The 17500-nt window shown below is 39.2% G+C and overlaps 1 protein-coding gene and 1 pseudogene across 2 annotated transcripts in view; both read right to left on the bottom strand.

The window, feature by feature from the left end:
- Positions 1 to 1722, bottom strand: part of LOC138021041 (contactin-associated protein-like 2) — a 16795-nt pseudogene extending 15073 nt beyond the window's left edge.
- A 6626-nt stretch (positions 1723 to 8348) lies between these two features.
- LOC138021547 (contactin-associated protein-like 2) overlaps positions 8349 to 17500 on the bottom strand; it is a 12657-nt gene continuing 3505 nt past the window's right edge. Inside the window, exons 1-4 of one of the 2 annotated variants that reach the window (XM_068868447.1) lie at positions 13433 to 13744; positions 11200 to 11450; positions 10599 to 10716; positions 8349 to 9454 (exon numbers count right to left, since the gene is read on the bottom strand). In XM_068868447.1, coding sequence (XP_068724548.1) covers positions 8844 to 9454; positions 10599 to 10716; positions 11200 to 11406 — 936 coding nt within the window. In that variant the 5' untranslated portion in view covers positions 11407 to 11450; positions 13433 to 13744 and the 3' untranslated portion in view covers positions 8349 to 8843. Of the gene's footprint in view, positions 9455 to 10598; positions 10717 to 11199; positions 11451 to 13432; positions 13745 to 17500 lie in introns of those variants that run through there. The other variant, XM_068868446.1, reaches the window with a different exon arrangement.

Genomic DNA, 17500 nt, shown 5'->3' with positions numbered 1-17500 from the left:
GCCATATGCGACCTTGGGGAGCCCTAGCCTGTCCTGCTGGATTTCGTTTGTAATAAAAACTTACTCCATCTAAGTAGAAATGTATTTTGCTTGTCCAGAAATCTGCCTGTTGCTTTTTCTTCACTTCTCGAGCATACATATATCTTTTCTTGATGTCTTGTCTCGTAAGCACACCTTTTTTCCTGGACTGCCTGTAGCCAAAACCGTTTTTGTGTAGCAGTCTGCGGACAGTGCGATTGCTGACTTGCTTCGAAGAAATGCCGCAGGTTTCCATAAGCTTTCCTGAACAGAAATTCGGATTTTCCTCGCGCAACACTTTAATCTGACGCAAAAGCATCCTCTCTTCTCGTGTGTTCAATTTCCTTGGCCTTCCAGGGCTTAATTTCAATCTCTTCTTTCCTTCTTCCCTTTTAAGGCCTTGCACGCCTTCTTTCTTAATCCTATACACTGTTGCTAATGAAATTCCTACGTCTTTAGCAACATCTTTAGCTTTCTCGTTCTTATCTTTCACCCGTAATAAAATATACGCTCTTAAAGCGTCGTCAACGCGCCTTTTATATGCCATTTCCAGTTGTTTTATCCATGCGTCTCAACGATGACGTAACAATGTTTTTGCTCTAAATTTGAGTTCATTAACTCTAATTGTGAATAGAATACCATCACGACATTCCCGTCACTGATATAATTTTCGTTTGTGTACTTAACGTCCTCATACATACACGCCTTTTCTGTTTTTTAGCAAAATTATCCTCAGACAATCTTGGACAAAAAGGGTTGAGAAAATTTCTCAGCAGGGGTTACTTTACGCACTACGCCCTCAATATCGCACTCTAGTAGCTTCCCCCTCCCCCCCTTCAACCAATGTTGATAAGCCCAGGTTTGACATGCTTTGTTTTGTCTAGCAACATTGATCAGGGGGTGGGGGGGGGGGGGCATTTCTGAACAAAAACGAGAGTGAGATTGTCATAGTTGTGATTGCTGTTAGTCCAAAACCACAATTTTCTCAACAATTTTGTCCAAGATTGTAGAATAACAGGAAGACTGTCTCTGATTACTTTCATGCTCACTTTATCAAACCCAGGTGATTTGTTACAGGGCATTGTAAGAATGATGCGTTTGACTTCATTGCAGCTGACAGGCTGGAAACTGACTGTATTGGTAGAAGAATCGGCAGCGCTGCTGTTTGGTGACAATAGAGATGGATCTGGTTGCATTGTTGCATTGATCCTTGAAGCGATCGTAGAGGCTGAATCAGCGGTATTTTTGCCAACAGAAGTAAAGAACTGGTTAAATTCCTCCACCAATACCTTGGGGTCCTTATTGTAGACTTGTGGTACTCTATTTTTTGAAGGGACGTGAGATTTGATCACTTTCCAGATGGAACTTGGATTGTTTTTGTTGTCCTCGACTTCACTACGGATGTAGTTTAAATTGTCTTTCCAAATTAATCTCGAACAAGAGTAATTTGAAAATGGAGTTAAATGGCTTACCTTGGTTTCCAGGAGGTTTCACCATTCCCATGTAGGTTGAGTGTGGTTGAGCTACCAAACAAGCCCGACAACTATGCTCCTTTGTTTTATAGTTCAAATCACTTTTCCTGGTGTCCCACCAAGAGTTAATGCTCATGCATGGCGGATCGTTGATACACTCGTTTACGCAGTCAAAAAAGCGATGTATTACCTTGGAGCTGTAAGCTGCGTGCAGAAGGGCGACTCCTCGCTGAGATCTTGACTCACTGCAGTCCGAACGTTTATCTTTGAGCAAAATAATGTTAGTAAGATATGTATTTGATGCATTCTGGATCGTGGTTCAGGCCTACTCATTCAAGACTCTCAGTTGTACTTGAAACTTAAACGTGAGAAAAATAGTTTCTCTTAACGTGGACACATGTTTCTGACTTTCAAAGTGACCGATGGCAAATAACTTGCCAGAGACTTGATATGAGTACTTAACTCAGGAAAAGTCAAGAGCTAACTTACACAAGGCAATTATTGTTCTCGAATTTCCTTGCTAAGCCACGAAAAGAGGCTTATCGTTTGATATCAGAACCAAAATGGAGTAGTAAGACATTTTAAAAGAACTTGATGTTATGATGAAGAGTAACGTCTCGGCTTCCTCTTGTGAATATCGCCATTATCAAATATAGATTTACTGTTTTCTCAGTATGATTAAAAATATAGTAGCTGAGAAAAGTGAAGAAAGAGGTAAAACAAAATGTCGAAAAAATAAATTCAAGTATAAAAGATCTTAAGAATTTTGGCCAATGAAAAACAGTTGAGTACGAATGGAGTCCCTTTCCGTATTCAAGTTTGATCAGGCATAAATCACGCATTCCATCTTCCCTTGGCATTTCAGTAGGAGGTTAAATTTGGTTTGTCCATGTTATGAATTCCTGGAAGACGTTTCGTAGCGGTTTTTACTTCATTAATGCGTTGAAACAGGTGTCGTTGCCTACACCCTTAGCATTTTAAATATCCTTTTATATTTGTACATATTATTTCTACTATTAAAAGGTTTTCAATCAGGCTGCAAAAAAAGCCATTTGATAATGTCGTCAAAATGAAGCCGAAACTTTGTGTTTTATCGCTAGTATTTGTTTTTACGAGCAAAAAAAAATCCTCTTAGTCGGGGTGTTCAAGCCCGCACAAACTTTCGTCTGCGTTTGAGGCGCACTTAAAAAAGTGTTTGGTGTTATAAGTAGGTTGACATGTGTAAACAAGTGGTTTTGACAAGTGTTTTTGCTGCAGAGTCACTCCTCCTTCATCAAAAGGCATTAAAACATTTATACGCGGTTAGCTCTCACGTAATTAGTTAGACGGAGAAATTCATTTTCTGCAAACATTAACCCGTCTTTTTTCCTTCCTCAAGGCAAGATTTCCACACATCCTTTGGGACTGGGGCGCTTTGCTCTTTCTTTATATGGGAATATGGCCTTTCAAAAAGCCAAAAGTTCATATAGCCTTAAAAAAAGCCGGTCGAATTTGTTTTGCAATTTTAGCACTTTTCTTGCAATTTTAGTCATTTTTCAAATTTTAAAATAAGCGAAAGATTTGGATTTTCAAGCAATCTTTGTAATATAAAGGGTTCAGATTCTCATACATCACAAACGGACCGAATAAAAGACCGTCATCAAAAATTTAATGGCTACCTGCTCTTTTTATCGTGAAGTTGCATCTTCTTTCTTTCTGTTTGCGAATCAGTCGCCGAAGCTACTTGACCGATAGAAAGCATTTGTCAGCCACTTCATCACCTCTTAACATCGCACATGGCGTACCTCAAGGTGCCATTCTTTCGCCTTTGCTATTCTGCATCTACCTAAACGATTTACCATTGGCCACCTAAACATGCCGCATGGAACAACATTCTGCTTGGCATAAGTTGAGTCTTTAATCAAGAAGGATAAAAGGATCTTAGAGTCATTGACATAAGATTGAGAAAGATCAGATTCCTATACAAGGTACGGCCATTTAAAGGAGTACTCTGACGAAAAAACACGATATTTCAAAAAGTCTCAAATCTTCGAGGAAACGCCGCCAAAATGTTGTATTCGCTTTTCACATGATGAATTTAACTTCCTTTCACCAACATTTCAATGTTATTACGTCGAAATACTTGTTTTTCATAGCATCCGCCATTTTTGGTATGTCGCCTGCCCACTTATTCGAGAAAGCCTGGAGCGAGGGCTGATGACGTCACTTTTTCAACATATCGCTGGCTGAATGGAAAATATGTGTGAAAGCGAAGCTTCATCTTCTATCGATCATGATTTCTCGACTTCGGAGTTACCGTTTGACTTCGAAAAACATTCTGAGTCGCCTACCTGTGATTATGAAGATTTACACTCGTGGCTACTGAGGAAAAAGCAGCCGCATATCGACGGGAAAGAGCTTAAGAGGAAGAACAAGAGGAATGCTTCGAGATCGTTCGAATTAACTTATATCAGATGGTATGTTGGAGTCGTCTGTTTACTAATGTTCCCTTCATTTGCAAAAATTCAAATTTACTTGTTGTTCTTCGGACGCGGTAACAAAAGCAGATGAATGCTTCCGCTGTAGCGAAATTGATCGGTGCCTGGGGAAGCTGGAAGCAGTTGCAGATTATAAAGAACTGCCACCGATCTACCTGGGTTTCAATCTTGTTGTCTAGACGAGTGGGTTTGAGGAATACCCGCCATAGGATTAAGAAACCGAAATAACGAGCGCTACACACATCAAGAACATCACGAACATCAAGAACATTGCAAAAGAAAAATTCAGCTCTATGGCTAAAATTCTGAAATCAAAACGCTTAAAACTCACTACAAAACTCAAGATTGTAAAATGTTATATCTATTCAATCTTCACATATGGGTGTGAGGCATGGACTCTTTCCAAAGTTCTTGAAGCTAAAATTGAAGCCTTCGAAATGTGGTGCCTCAGAGTGTTAGGGAATGTTAGGCGGAGTGACAAAGTTACAAATGAAAGAGTTCTCACCAAGCTTAAGACAAAAAGACAGCTCTTGAGTGACATTCAGAAAAGAAAGCTCAAGTATTTTGGCCATATTAAGAGAAAAAATAATATCTTGACGACAGTATTAGAAGGAAAGTTAGAAGGCAAAAGACCAAGAGGGCGGCCGCGGAACAACTGGATGGCGGACTTCAAGGAGTGGACCTGCCAGCCAGCCTACGCCTGCACCAGCCAAGCTGCCGACCGCGACCTGTGGAGTGTCATTGCACGTCAACAGTCGAAGAGGCGATGAAACTCCCAGATACCAGATACACACATCAATGTATGAGCAAGCCCTAACTGTGAAGTCTCAGTAAGTGCTGTGTAATAAATACCCCATGAAGTCCCAAACAAGACGAATAAACTGTCGGTATGAAACTGATTGTAAAAATATATTCAGGAGCTAGGAAAATTATTGCCATTATCGTTCTTAATTGCTACGTTATAAAATACATGAAAATATTTCCTGACAAGGAAAATCGAAAAGTGCAATCCAAAATGAAGCTTATTATACAGCGCTTTAATACTAAGACTTCGCAGTTTGGCCTTGCTCATACATTGATGTGTATCGCTTGTTCTTTCGGTTTCTTAATCCTATGGCGGCTATTTTTAAAACCCACTCGTCTCAACAACAAGATTGAAACCCAGGCAGATCAGTGGTACTGTAGTAACTGTTCTCAGTCATCTGCAACTGCTTCAATTCCAGCTTCTCCACGCACCGATCAATTTCCCTAGTAACAGCAGAAGCAATCCTTATAGTCTTTCATTGGCCTTTGTTACTGCGTCCGAAGAACAACCCGTACATTTGCACCTAGAAAAAAGTTACGAGAAATTTGAATTTTTACAAATGAAGGGAACAATAGTAAACAGACAAAATCACAACTCCAACATACCATCTAATACCAGTTAATTCGAACGATCTCGAAGCATTCTTTTTTCTTCCCCTTAAGCTCTTTCCTGTCGATATGCGGCTGCTTTTTCCTCAGTAGCCCCGAGTCTAAATCTTCATAATCACACTGAGGTAACTGACTCAGAATGTTTTTCGAAGTCAAACGGTAACTCCGAAGTCGATAAATCATGATCGATAGAAGATGAAGCTTCATTCTCAGACATGTTTTCCATTTACTCAAGTAGCAGCGAGCGATATGTTGAGTAAGTGACGTCATCAGCCCTCGCTCCAGGCTTGCTCGAATAAGTATGCAGGCGACATACCAAAAATGGCGGATGCTATGAAAAAAAGTTTTTCGACGTAATAACATTGAAATGTTGGTGAAAGTAAGTTAAATTCATTATGTGAAAAGCGTATACAACATTTTGGCGGCGTTTCCTCGAAGATTTGAGACTTTCTGAAATATCGTGTTTTTTCGTCAGAGTACCCTTTTAACGATCAATGACGTTGCATTTAGTAAGCTTTTGCGTTTTATCGCACTTTGTAGAGATCACGGGGGGTGACAACTCTAACAAACGCAATACTAGGTCTTAACTTAAGTCGTCTCGGAAATTTGGATCATCCTCTCGAATTTTTGGGATACATTACCGGAAATTTTTAGAATTCCCGGCATATATTCTTATAAATACCAGTCTTTACAAGTATTGTCCAGCATGATTGTGAAATTAACCGTTTTATATCGCTTTTAAAAACGTCCAATGATTCAGACGATCGAATAAATTTGTCAAGTTTGGACCAAATGACAGGACCTAAATAAGTCAGGCCATGTTTGCCATACGCAACAGTCCGAAATCTAGGTATGGAAAAATCGGAATTTCTAAGATGATATGAAGAATTGGTAACAGTAAATAAGTCCGCAACTTAGGGGGACGCCAGACCTTTTATTACTTTGTACATTATGATCGCAATGGTTTGAAGTCGTTGCGTATGAAGTGTTCGTAGTTTCGCTTTTTGCTGTTCCTCATTCTTCGATTTATTGTCACAAGAAACAGCGCGAAGTGCTCGTACTTGAATTCGTTCTAGTTTTCTGGTATCAGAAATGACAGAAAGGACAGACAGTCTGACAATATGTAAAATAAGGTAGTATAGCAAATTTAAAAATGTGTAATTTAGCAGATGTCGGAATAAGGTTACGTAATCTCAGAAAAAAACATGTTTGACAGGAGTCTTTTCTACAAACATTGCGTACATGACTCGAAAATGATAGTTGATCATCTAAGGCAACCCCTTAGAGCGTTACCTCTGATTCTGATCAAGTACAGTGTCGTTAATGACGATGTGTAAATCCTTGTGATAATTCCTCGAACCTCGACACATCACCTGATGATACTTTAAAAGTTTTCCTTGTAAAAGACAGTTGTTGTACCACTCAGAGATGTTGTTTCCTTCCTCAGTTAAAAAAACATTCCACGTCGTTAGTTTTCTTCTCCGCCGATGGTCATCAGCATACATAAATAGCTTGTTTTGATCAGTGGAGAAATGTAGATCCTTTTGGAAAACATTCCAAAGAAGAGGCCCGAGAATACTTTATTATTATTGTACTTTACCACGATGAATAAAAGCAACCCTTTTTACGACAAAACATTTAAGTAATTAAACTTGAAAAAGGCGCGATGTTCGGGAGGTCTTCCTAACAGAAGTTCGCATCTCGGTTTATCCCAGGCCTTGGTGGCTGGTCCACATGGAGGTAAATCTAGGATTTTATTATATATAGATTGAGAATTTTATGCGATAGACCTTGCAAATAGCTATATTTCACATGTGAAGAAAGTGATACGTCCAAACAGCTTCTCGTATAGCATTCTTCAAAAGTGAAAAATAAACCAATCACCGTCTAGAGTAGAATCACTTAGCCAATCGGAACAAAGCATTCAAATAGTTTCCGATATATAAGCGCATAACATGTTATGTTAAGGTTAGGTTATGTGAGATGAGCTGAGGTGAGGTGAGGTGAGGTGAGGTTAGGTTAGGTTAGGTTAGGTTAGGTTAGGTTAGGTTAAGTTAGATTAGATTAGATTAGATTAGGTTATGTTATGTTATGTTATGTTATGTTATGTTATCAGCGTGTAGAATCAAACATCACAGTATTCCAACGGTTGCACGGATGGATCATTGCTATACCCAGTAAACAACAGAAGGCCAATAATGGAAATTTGTTGTACTCCAATTTGAAGGATTAATTTTTTTGTTTATATCTGATGTGCCGTTGTTACAGGAAGTGACCTTACATCGGTTAGATAGATTTCAGTCTCAAACCATTCATAAAATGCAGACTTAGGAGCAAGGGTGGCACAGTCGGTTAGTCCGTGGCCTTGGTGCAAGAGGTGCAGAGTTCGATTCCCGGATCTCGCATCCTGGTTTCGACTCCTTTTCTTTCCGTGTAGCTAGTAGCTTTAAATACCCGTAAAACGAAGCACTGATGGAGAGGGGGAGTAAAATGAGCGCACCGTCGACCTAAGGTTTGTCAGTTTAATTACTGTTACGAGTTATCGACGTTAAATAGGTCTACTTTACTTTACTTTACTTTACTTTTTTTTCGGGTATTTGCCAAGAACAGTCTAATAAAGAACATATTTAAAGAAGAAAAAACGTTTGATAGTAGAACATGAATTTTTTTTGGAAAACAGTTCCGTACTGGGTGTATTTTACCCAAGGTGAGGACTTCAAGCTAACAACGGAACTGTCCCAAAAAGTGCACTATTCCCACAACCAGGGAATCAAAGACGGCGTAAATGAAGCAATGCTGCTTATGTAAATAAAAGAAGCCTTATTTTCAAAATAAAATTTTGTGTCTTTGAAGTAACCAAGACTTAATTCTGTATGAATGTGATTCGAATTTTTAACGCGAAAACAGTAAAAAAAGCTTAAGCCCATTTCAAGACCTTGCTGACGCGTAAACAAGCACGGTGAACCCATTTTTTTTGTTGCATTTTTTTAATGTTCATATCATGAATGTTAATTATTCCAAGTTTCCAAAAAAGTTTGATAGTAGAACAATTTCAAGGGAATCACCTTAATTACTGATACGCTATCTAGAAATTTCAAGTTAATGTTAGGTGAAGATGAGATGCATAGTTTCTACGTACAAATAACGGAAAAATGCATTAAACTTCTGCTTATCTATATTCCTGAGCTAAGGTTCAGTTAACCCATTCAAGCCATCTCAGGAAGCTCCTTGTTGCTTTTAGCCTTGAGTTTGGTTCATTCACGCATCCCTTAGGGGCTTTTTAAATTTCTCTTCTGTCGTTCTCTGTTTTTGTTTTTGTTTTTTCTTTATTTTGGTGTGTGTGTGTGGGTGTGTGTGTGGATATACTATGTTCCATCCAATATTCTATCAGCAATTTGCGTGACAGTGTCTCAGTTTTCATTAGACCGTCGCGATAGATACTGGGAAATAAGGTCTCTCGAGATCATGCTGTTCCATAGCATTTGAATTTTCCGAGTGTGTGGTACCCTTGCTCTCCTGTGTGTCCAGTATCTCCAAACCTGAGCTGTTTAACTGGAAGCTTTTGCTTGTCAGTGAGGAGACCGCTGTCTTCACGCCAGACATTGTCATTCTTATCACAGTTACAAACATCGCTTAGTTTTGCACAGGATATAGGCTGGTCACATGTGCATTTGGTATCACCAGGCGACCTTCCACCCCAGTATGTCATCTTTGTTGAGTCACGTGATACCCACCATCCATAAGAATCATTGTTGAACCACAAAACCGAACCGTAACACTCATACCTAATAAATTGTTCACAATGCGCTGAAACTGTGGCGAGATTTGCAAGCTGAGACAGACTCGCTCCGGTGTAATGAATATCACGTGAGTAACGCCCTTTTTCTTCATATCCCTGGACACTTGTTCTGCTTTCACTGTCGTGACTGATGACTGTCACACCAACTCCATTCTTTTCAGTCATGTTGCAAGCGACGTCAAATGGTGTCAAGTTTCCTTCAACAAAAGGATGGATGGTGTAAACTCCACTCTCTGCTGCAGGATCCAGTTGTTTTAAATGGCTGCAGGATTTTGCTGAAGAGTAGATCATAAAATATCACAGACATGTCAGACACACTCACCTGGTAACTTCGTTATTTTTATTCATTAAGGTCAAGCGACGCAAGGCGTTCTGTAGGACATCTGTTAATTACCCAAACTACGAGCTATTTGACCCATTTGTAGATAGCAGTTTGAATTCAGTGAGGTGTGAGAAAGTCGGAGCCCCAATAGATGGATACTGTTTGCAAGAAAAAAATACCATTGAGCCAAAATTTTTCTCTAGTTCCAAATGGTACATGTAGTATGCCAGCGGCATTTTTTTTTGAAACCGTTAAGTGTAGACCACATACATACATACTTAATTGACCACGCCCCATTGGGGCATTTCAGGGCCAATGAAACACAATCACGACAGAACGGAACATTCAACAACAACTGTTAACCACCAATAATCGAATTTGAATTCGATGAAACAAAATTCTCCAAATTCTTATGCAATCGAGCACTTACATTTAAAAGTTTGGATACATCACAAATGATGAAATAAAATGAAACTAAGTGAAGATGGGCTGGACATGTGGCACATAGGGCACCAAAGTATGGAAAAAATAAACAGAGGCAGACCTCCAGGAAGATGGAAGGATGAAATTGACCAGTTCAATAGGCATCCCACATGGAAGAGAGAGACACACAAGACAGAAAGACTTGGAAAAATCATACATAGGACTTTGTTCAGAAGTGAAAGACTAATAGGCTATTAATGACGACGATGATGAGTACAAAAATAAGTAAGTAAGTACAAGAGTGAATCTAATTCACTCTTGGTAAGTAAATAAATAAATAGACAAGTAAATAAATACGTACATATATATAAAAGCAAGCAAAAACGGGGCTCTCATCTTTACCACACACCCTAAAATAACATGACATGATTGGCTGAATTGAATTTGACTGCGGATAAACCTCAGAAAATGTTTCGCAATCCACAGGAATTACACGAGGGCCGTAACGAAAGAAAGCAATATTTGGTATATTTGTGGCTTCGTCGTAGGTTTAAAAGCAAAAGAAATATGATATCGATCCTATTTATTTACCGATATCTGCATTCTCTGAAAAGTTTCTGTTATCGTAAAACTTGTTTTGCTTACGTATTTATATAACATGAACTGACGTTTACCTATCTCGCATTGAATTCCCGCAAAGGAACTGTTGGTACAAAGGCACCGAAATCCTTTACTAGTAAATCCGGCTTGACAAGTTCCACCATTTAGACACGGGCTGCTGCTGCAGGGATTCTGAAATTAAAGTCCAATGCTACTGCTAAGAAGCCCGGAATCGAATATTTGAGATGATTCATGAGTCATATACCTCAAAATCCATGCAACTGAAGAATGTGTGACTGATTCTTTGTTGATTATATGTTGAACACTCGGAAGAGACGATAACGAAGTGCCAACTAATATTTGAAAAGGAAATTGATAATATTTGTCTGCAATGTTTGTAAGATGACAAAAAAACGTAGGACTTGAATTGCTGTAGTATGTTAGCGTACGTTTAAACAAAAAGCTCCATTGAGAATCGATTTATCCAAAACAAATCGCCAGAAATTAAAGAATGCAATATCGCTGTATTTATATTTTCATGCATTTATGATAGACTTTGATCTATAGAAAACTACATTTCTCTATCTTTTATGATTATTCAAACACATCTTAACTAAACCATAGTTAAAGTGAGGCAAGACTGAAAAATGTACCATCTACTGCAACCACTTTTACCTCAATTTCCAAGTAAGTGTGACCTTTCTTACTACTCAGGGTAGAGTCTTTTGGAGCAGTGGTATTGTTCAATTCGCAAGTCAGCTTTCCTCCTGTTAAGGGCCCCATATTAATAGAGACACAGTCAGGGTGCAGATAGCAGTTGACTCTACAGCTTCCTTCATTCGGTACCTCTTCTCTACTGATCACGTGATCTCCCATGGCCATGTTTGGTATTGGCTCTTTAAAGATGATGATGCGGTCGCTGTTTGCTGTTGAACACGTTATGAATTACTGACCAATTTTAACTGATGTGTTTTTCTAATGTATACCCGCAATATTGTTATTAAATCGACCATTAGAGTCTTTTACATAAAACTCGGGACGTCTCAACAGGAGCCTTCGGTTATTTAAAGATTTGCGTTTTGAATTTCAGGTGGCTTAGTTAAGAACTGAAACACATCTACTGTGTTTGCTCATGCTCGTACAAACCGAGGCGAGTTTGCGATAATTCGATCGTATCAACTCGTGTGGGTAAAACCACATTTTCCTGATTCAAATTCAGCTGCCTTGTTTTCACAATTTGCGATAATTTAAAAGTTACTACCAGCTCAATAATAATTCTGGGATATCAAAATTCACTTACGTTTAAACTATTCCCTAGAATATCGTCATCTGCATCTTCTCACCATATTTTGAGCCCCATTTTGAGCACAGAATTCAATAAAGAAACTTGAATTTTAGCAAGTAAGTGGAAGTAATAAACTTCACTTAACAAACGCAAACAGTTGTCGTACTGAGGAGGGATGCTGGTAGCCGTCTTTCTGAGGACAACCCAAAGGCTACTCGAGATCTTTCATACAGATCTTTTTTCCCTTTCAGTGAAACATTGAGCAGCATGCAGAGCCAGATTTACTTAAGGACTCGGTAAAGGAAAATAAGGTGTCCTCGGTCATTTGAAGATTTGTGTTTTGTATTTCAGTTGGCTTAATTCGGCATGAAGTGATTTTTTTTTTTTAAACCTATGGCAAAATTACGCCTTCAAAATCAAAGACTTGTTAACTAAACCAATAAATCGACCCGGCCTGCTTGAACGATCGAGAAATTATATCGAAAGTGATCGTTTGGGAGACGGCACTTGAGAATATACAGAAGGAAAATAATTCTGCTAATGTTCAATGCAGTGTACAAAATGGGGCTCAAAAGAGAACGATTTTCTAAATAATAGTTTAACATGTGTAAGTAAGTTTATGTATCATTGAATTATTTCTGCAGGAAAATGTGGTACGACAATGGCTGTTACTCCAAACGGCAACAATAAGAGTTGAGTCGTCCGGATATTTAAACAACGCTGGCTGATTATCTGTGAACTTAAGAGTCCCTGCCCGTAATTATCAAACACAACTCGGCAAGGGTCGAAAATTCGATTTCGCTCATATTTTTATGGTAGACAGGCTAGGGCATGACAAAAACTACTGGATAGTTTTTTCGGCAAAATATCCTTTTATTTCAAAGAAATATGCAAATTATCAAATTCCGTTAAAATCGCCATGTCACGCACTATTTTATTAAACAACTTTGAGAGTCTCGCATGGAAAACAACATTATTGTTCTGTCTTTAGAAAACTCAAATATTTTTGTGCAATGTTTAAATGTGTGCTTGGTTGATTTTAGTGAATGTTGTGCTGTTGTTTTGGGTGGAAAATAATTAAATTTCGAAGACATGTATTTCATTCACTTAAAAGTACTTCGTAAATATAATTAATTTTCATCATGTGCGAAACCTTCAAATGGATTAAGCTTCTGATGGTTGAATCGCCGAAGAATGTTCTACAGATTCCTGTAAAAATTTCTTTGGGCAAATGATTGTGAGCGACGCCAGAGCTTTTCAAAGTACGTTAAAAATGCAAATATTTGCCCTTCGTCGTCAAATATCAATTGACGGGTTACACTGATAACAGTTGATCGGTGAGTAGGTGAAGTCTGTCGAGTCATACATCACCATTACGAAATGTCACGTTAACTGCTCGTTTTTACCACAATCTTTCTTTTTTCTTAACCGATCGGTAACCTGTTGGTTAGCTGTCGGTAGACTGTCGGTAAGCTGTCGGCCGACAGTTGACCGACAGTCGGCCGACAGGATTTTTGGGGAGCTCTTCTTCACAATTACCCGTAAATCTTAGCATGCGCCACATGACTTGACCCATATTAAGTTGAAATAGACACAGAGATAATAATTTCGAAATTTTCTAACCTTATTGGCAGTAAGAGACAGGTCCATAGGCCGATTTAATGTGTTTCTTCCACGATTCGTCGCCTTTAAGCGGTCAAAGTTTGCTTCTGTTTAGACAACGTCTAATGCACATCGCCAACTGTCAACGTAATCAGTGGTCGAATATCATGAATCTGTGATCTTCTTTCGCGGCATATAATCATCACTGCATCTACCTAAGTCAACAGCTGCTAAGCAATTCGTGGATAGTTGTTTGCGTTGTACGTACTACACCAAGTTGACCAAAATATTACATTTGATTGCGACCTTTTACCTTTGCTCCCGAGAGTGTCGGCGCCCCCAGCACACTCTTGCAGCGTTCGTTATTTTGTCGTCACGCAATGCTATTATTTTAGTAGGTAGCTACACCGGTAGGGGTATATAGTAATAATAACAATAAAAAATCAAACAAATAAAAAAAATGTAAAACAAATATAAATATTTGATTTCGATATATTCGTATTTTGCTTTCCATATTTTGTATTGGGCACTCTAACACTGCCACGCGCCTTACCGTGGCCACCCAACAAACATTTTTTTCAAGTTAGCCAATCAGTGTGAGCGGATTTGATTGACAGACAAGCCTCCATTTGGTTCTTGCGCGTTGAAACTTTCTATGGAGGTTTGTGTCTGTCAATCAAATTCGCGTATCTTGATCAGTAGCTAACTTGTAAAAATGTTTGTTGGGTGGCCACGGTATGGCGCGTCGCACTGTAAAATAAGTGAAACAATTTGTTGAATGTTCATCCGTTTTTGGTCTGGGCTAGCGTGCAGTTCTTTGATTGGCTACGCTACTATCTATTCTGTGATACATAGTATTTAGTGTAGCAGCTAACAAAATTAATGACGGCCGCCTCTTGCCGTTCTCAAAGTGTCTGTGAAGAGGATTTAGATAAAGTTTTCAACCACTAGTTGATTTATGCTAAAAGGGAATGAGACGAAGACCCCTGAAACCCGCCCCGAAAGAGCTCTAACACAGTAAAGCTTAAGCGTTTTTATCTCGAAGAAAACGAAGCAAAATATTTTCGCCCACACTAACGTTTAATTTTCCTATTGGTTTCATCTGCCCAAACTAAAACGTTGGAAAACGATAAGAACGAGTTGGACCTAGGATTGTGCATATGTGAAATAAATGTTCAGTTAATACCACTACATTCACAAAGAAGTCCCACCACGCGCTAGCTCTTCCCGGTCTAGTCCAATGTCTCCTTTGTCTTTCGTATGACTTTCCTTCGCTATCTCTATATCTCTTCGTGCCATAAGGCACCTAAGGCTTTGACATTCTCTTTCCATCCACTTCGGTTTGCTGCTAAAGCTCTGACAGTCGTCCATGATTGCCACCCAGCTACTCGTCTTTCGTCTTCAACCATTCTCCTCCATGTTGTTTTTGGTCGACCTGGTCTCCTCCTCCCCTCTGGCCTCCACTCCAATGCTGTAACACAGTGCTCCTCTCTGTTCTTCCTCAATATATGCCCGATCCAATTCCATCTTCGGCGTCTGATCTCATCACTCGTTCTTTTCACTCCTGTGGTCTCCTGGATTTGTTGGTGCGAGATGGTCCGTGGCCATCTTATTCTCAGTATGCGTTTCATGCATTTGTATTGGAAAGCGTCCAGCTTCTTTGCTTCTGTTTTCGTGAGTTTCCAAGCTTCGCAGCCATACATCAAAACTGCTCTGACAATTGTTTTGAACAATTGAACTTTCGTCTTCCTGCTAATTTCGTTACAGTCCCAAATTCTTCGCAACCTGTAGACAGTTCGTCTAGCTTTACTTAGTCTCTGTTGAATGTCTTTGGTCGCCACGCCTTCTTTATCCAGCAGTGCACCTAGGTACTAGGTTTCCTTCATCAGCTCTGAATTGTTATGGCGGAATCTCACAAAACGCTTCAGGCATTAATTTGTGACATTTTGTTTCCGTGCGGAGATCGGGTGACTTCGAACGCGTAAGAAAAACTGCAAATTGGGGAGAGGCTTGTGAAGATTTGTCAGTTTTAAAAAAATGTCTGTTGTCGACCGCGCGCAAGATGATTCGTTTGGTACCGGGGTTGGGTAACGGTATGATTACCGGTATGTTGCGAAAAGCAATATGCCACGTCAATATTCTAACATGGCCCCAAGGCTTTCAGGACAAACATTCATATTTGGTGTTGTCTTCTTTGTATCCAGTCTCTTTCGGGAATTTAGAGACAAAAGACACTTTAAAAAGTTACAAAATAATTATCCCTAAAGCCTCAGAGCAAATAAGAATATTGATATATCGAACGTGGCCTATTTGAGTAAAAAAAAACTTTGCAAAAGACGCACAAAAGTCTCCGACTGTCGCGAGAGTATTCGAAAACAAATTCTGCGAAGTTGAAAAAAAGACTAACGACTTCTTTTTGTGTTTGCACTGTTTGGTTTTGTGGAAGCTGCTTTTGCACAGCGCGGAAAGACCTAGGAACGAGTTTAAGCCGAAAGTGTTACGCAATGTAGGTAGCGGGTCGCGTAAGAGATGACAACAGGAGACAACTCAGAAGACAAAGGGAATAAAGTCATTCTTTATATTCTTTTATTTACTCTCTTCCCACTCAACAAGATTTTGTGCTCAAAATGGTTACGTATATATCAGGATAGAAATTGCCCTAGCCCTACCCTCTAGGCTGGGATGACAGCATTGCGTGACAAACAAATGACGAACCGCTGCAAAGTATTCAAGGTCAAGCAGCAATCGTTCAGATGTGGTAGTATTTTGGCGCTGTGCGAAGTAAGCAACTATCCACAAATGACTCAGCCGTTGCTGAGTTAGATGCAGTGGCGATCAGATGCGCCGAAATATGGTATTTGACCATTAAATACGATGACAGTTGGCGATTTACATCAGACATTGTGCAAACAGAAGGAAACTGTACTGCTTTATATGTGCCGAATGGCGGGAAAAACACGTTAAATCGGCTTTTGGATCTACCTTATGCAGCAAATAAGGTTAAAACATTTCGAAATTATCATCTCTGTGTCTATTTCAACTTAATATGGGTCAAGTCATGTGGCGCATGCTAAAATATATGGGTAACCAGTCAATTGATATTTGACGACGGAAGGGCAAATATATGCATATTTAACGTACTTTGAAAAGCTCTCGCGTCGCTCACAATCATTTGCCCAAAGAAATTTTTACAGGAATCTGTAGACCATTCTTCTACGATTCAACCAGCAGAAGCTCAGTCCATTTGAAGGTTTCGCACATGATGAAAATTAACTATATTTACGAAGTACTTTTAAGTGAATGAAATACATGTCTTCGAAATTTAATCATTTTCCACCCAAAACGACCGCACAACATTCACTAAAATCGACCAAGCACACATTTAAACATTGCGCAAAAATATTTGAGTGTTCTAAAGACGGACGAATAATGTCGTTTTGCATGCGAGACTCTCAAAGTTGTTTAATAAAATGGTGCGTGACATGGCGATTTTAACGGAATTTGGTAATTTGCATATTTCTCTCAACTGAAAGGATATTTTGCCGAAAAAACTGTCCAGTAGTTATTGTTATGCCCTAGCCTATCTACCATGAAAATATGAGCCAAATCGAATTTTCGATCCTTGCCGCGAAATTAAGAATTTGTCTGATTTTTACAGGCAGCCACTCTTAAGGACGTTCGCGCTAATTGTTTGTGCTCAACGTTACTGCGCATGTAACGCGACTGTAATATGTCACGCATTACTTTGAGCATTAGTGAAGTTGAGGTTTTAAAACCTTTGCAAAAAGCGTGGACGGTAAGTCTTGCACAGCGTTGGATCAGAGAAGATCGTGATCAGTCAAAATTGATTTAAAATATTTATGAAAGTAGACTACTGCACGACTGATATTCGCGAGGTTTTATCAGTCGTGCACTAGTCTACTTGACTTTCATACAAATTTTTCAAGCATCAGTTAAAATAACATGGCGACAAAAACGCCGAGGAAAAAATTACAGGCCGGCAAAAGAATGGCACATTTATTTCCGAATCATCATGAAACTTCAAAGAGAAGTGAGCGGGAGGATGGAAAAGCTCTGGAAAAGGTAGCT

Source organism: Montipora capricornis, chromosome 10 (assembly GCF_036669925.1).
Source record: "Montipora capricornis isolate CH-2021 chromosome 10, ASM3666992v2, whole genome shotgun sequence".
Taxonomy (NCBI): Eukaryota; Metazoa; Cnidaria; class Anthozoa; order Scleractinia; family Acroporidae; genus Montipora; species Montipora capricornis.
This window is presented reverse-complemented; position numbering and strand designations above follow the sequence as displayed.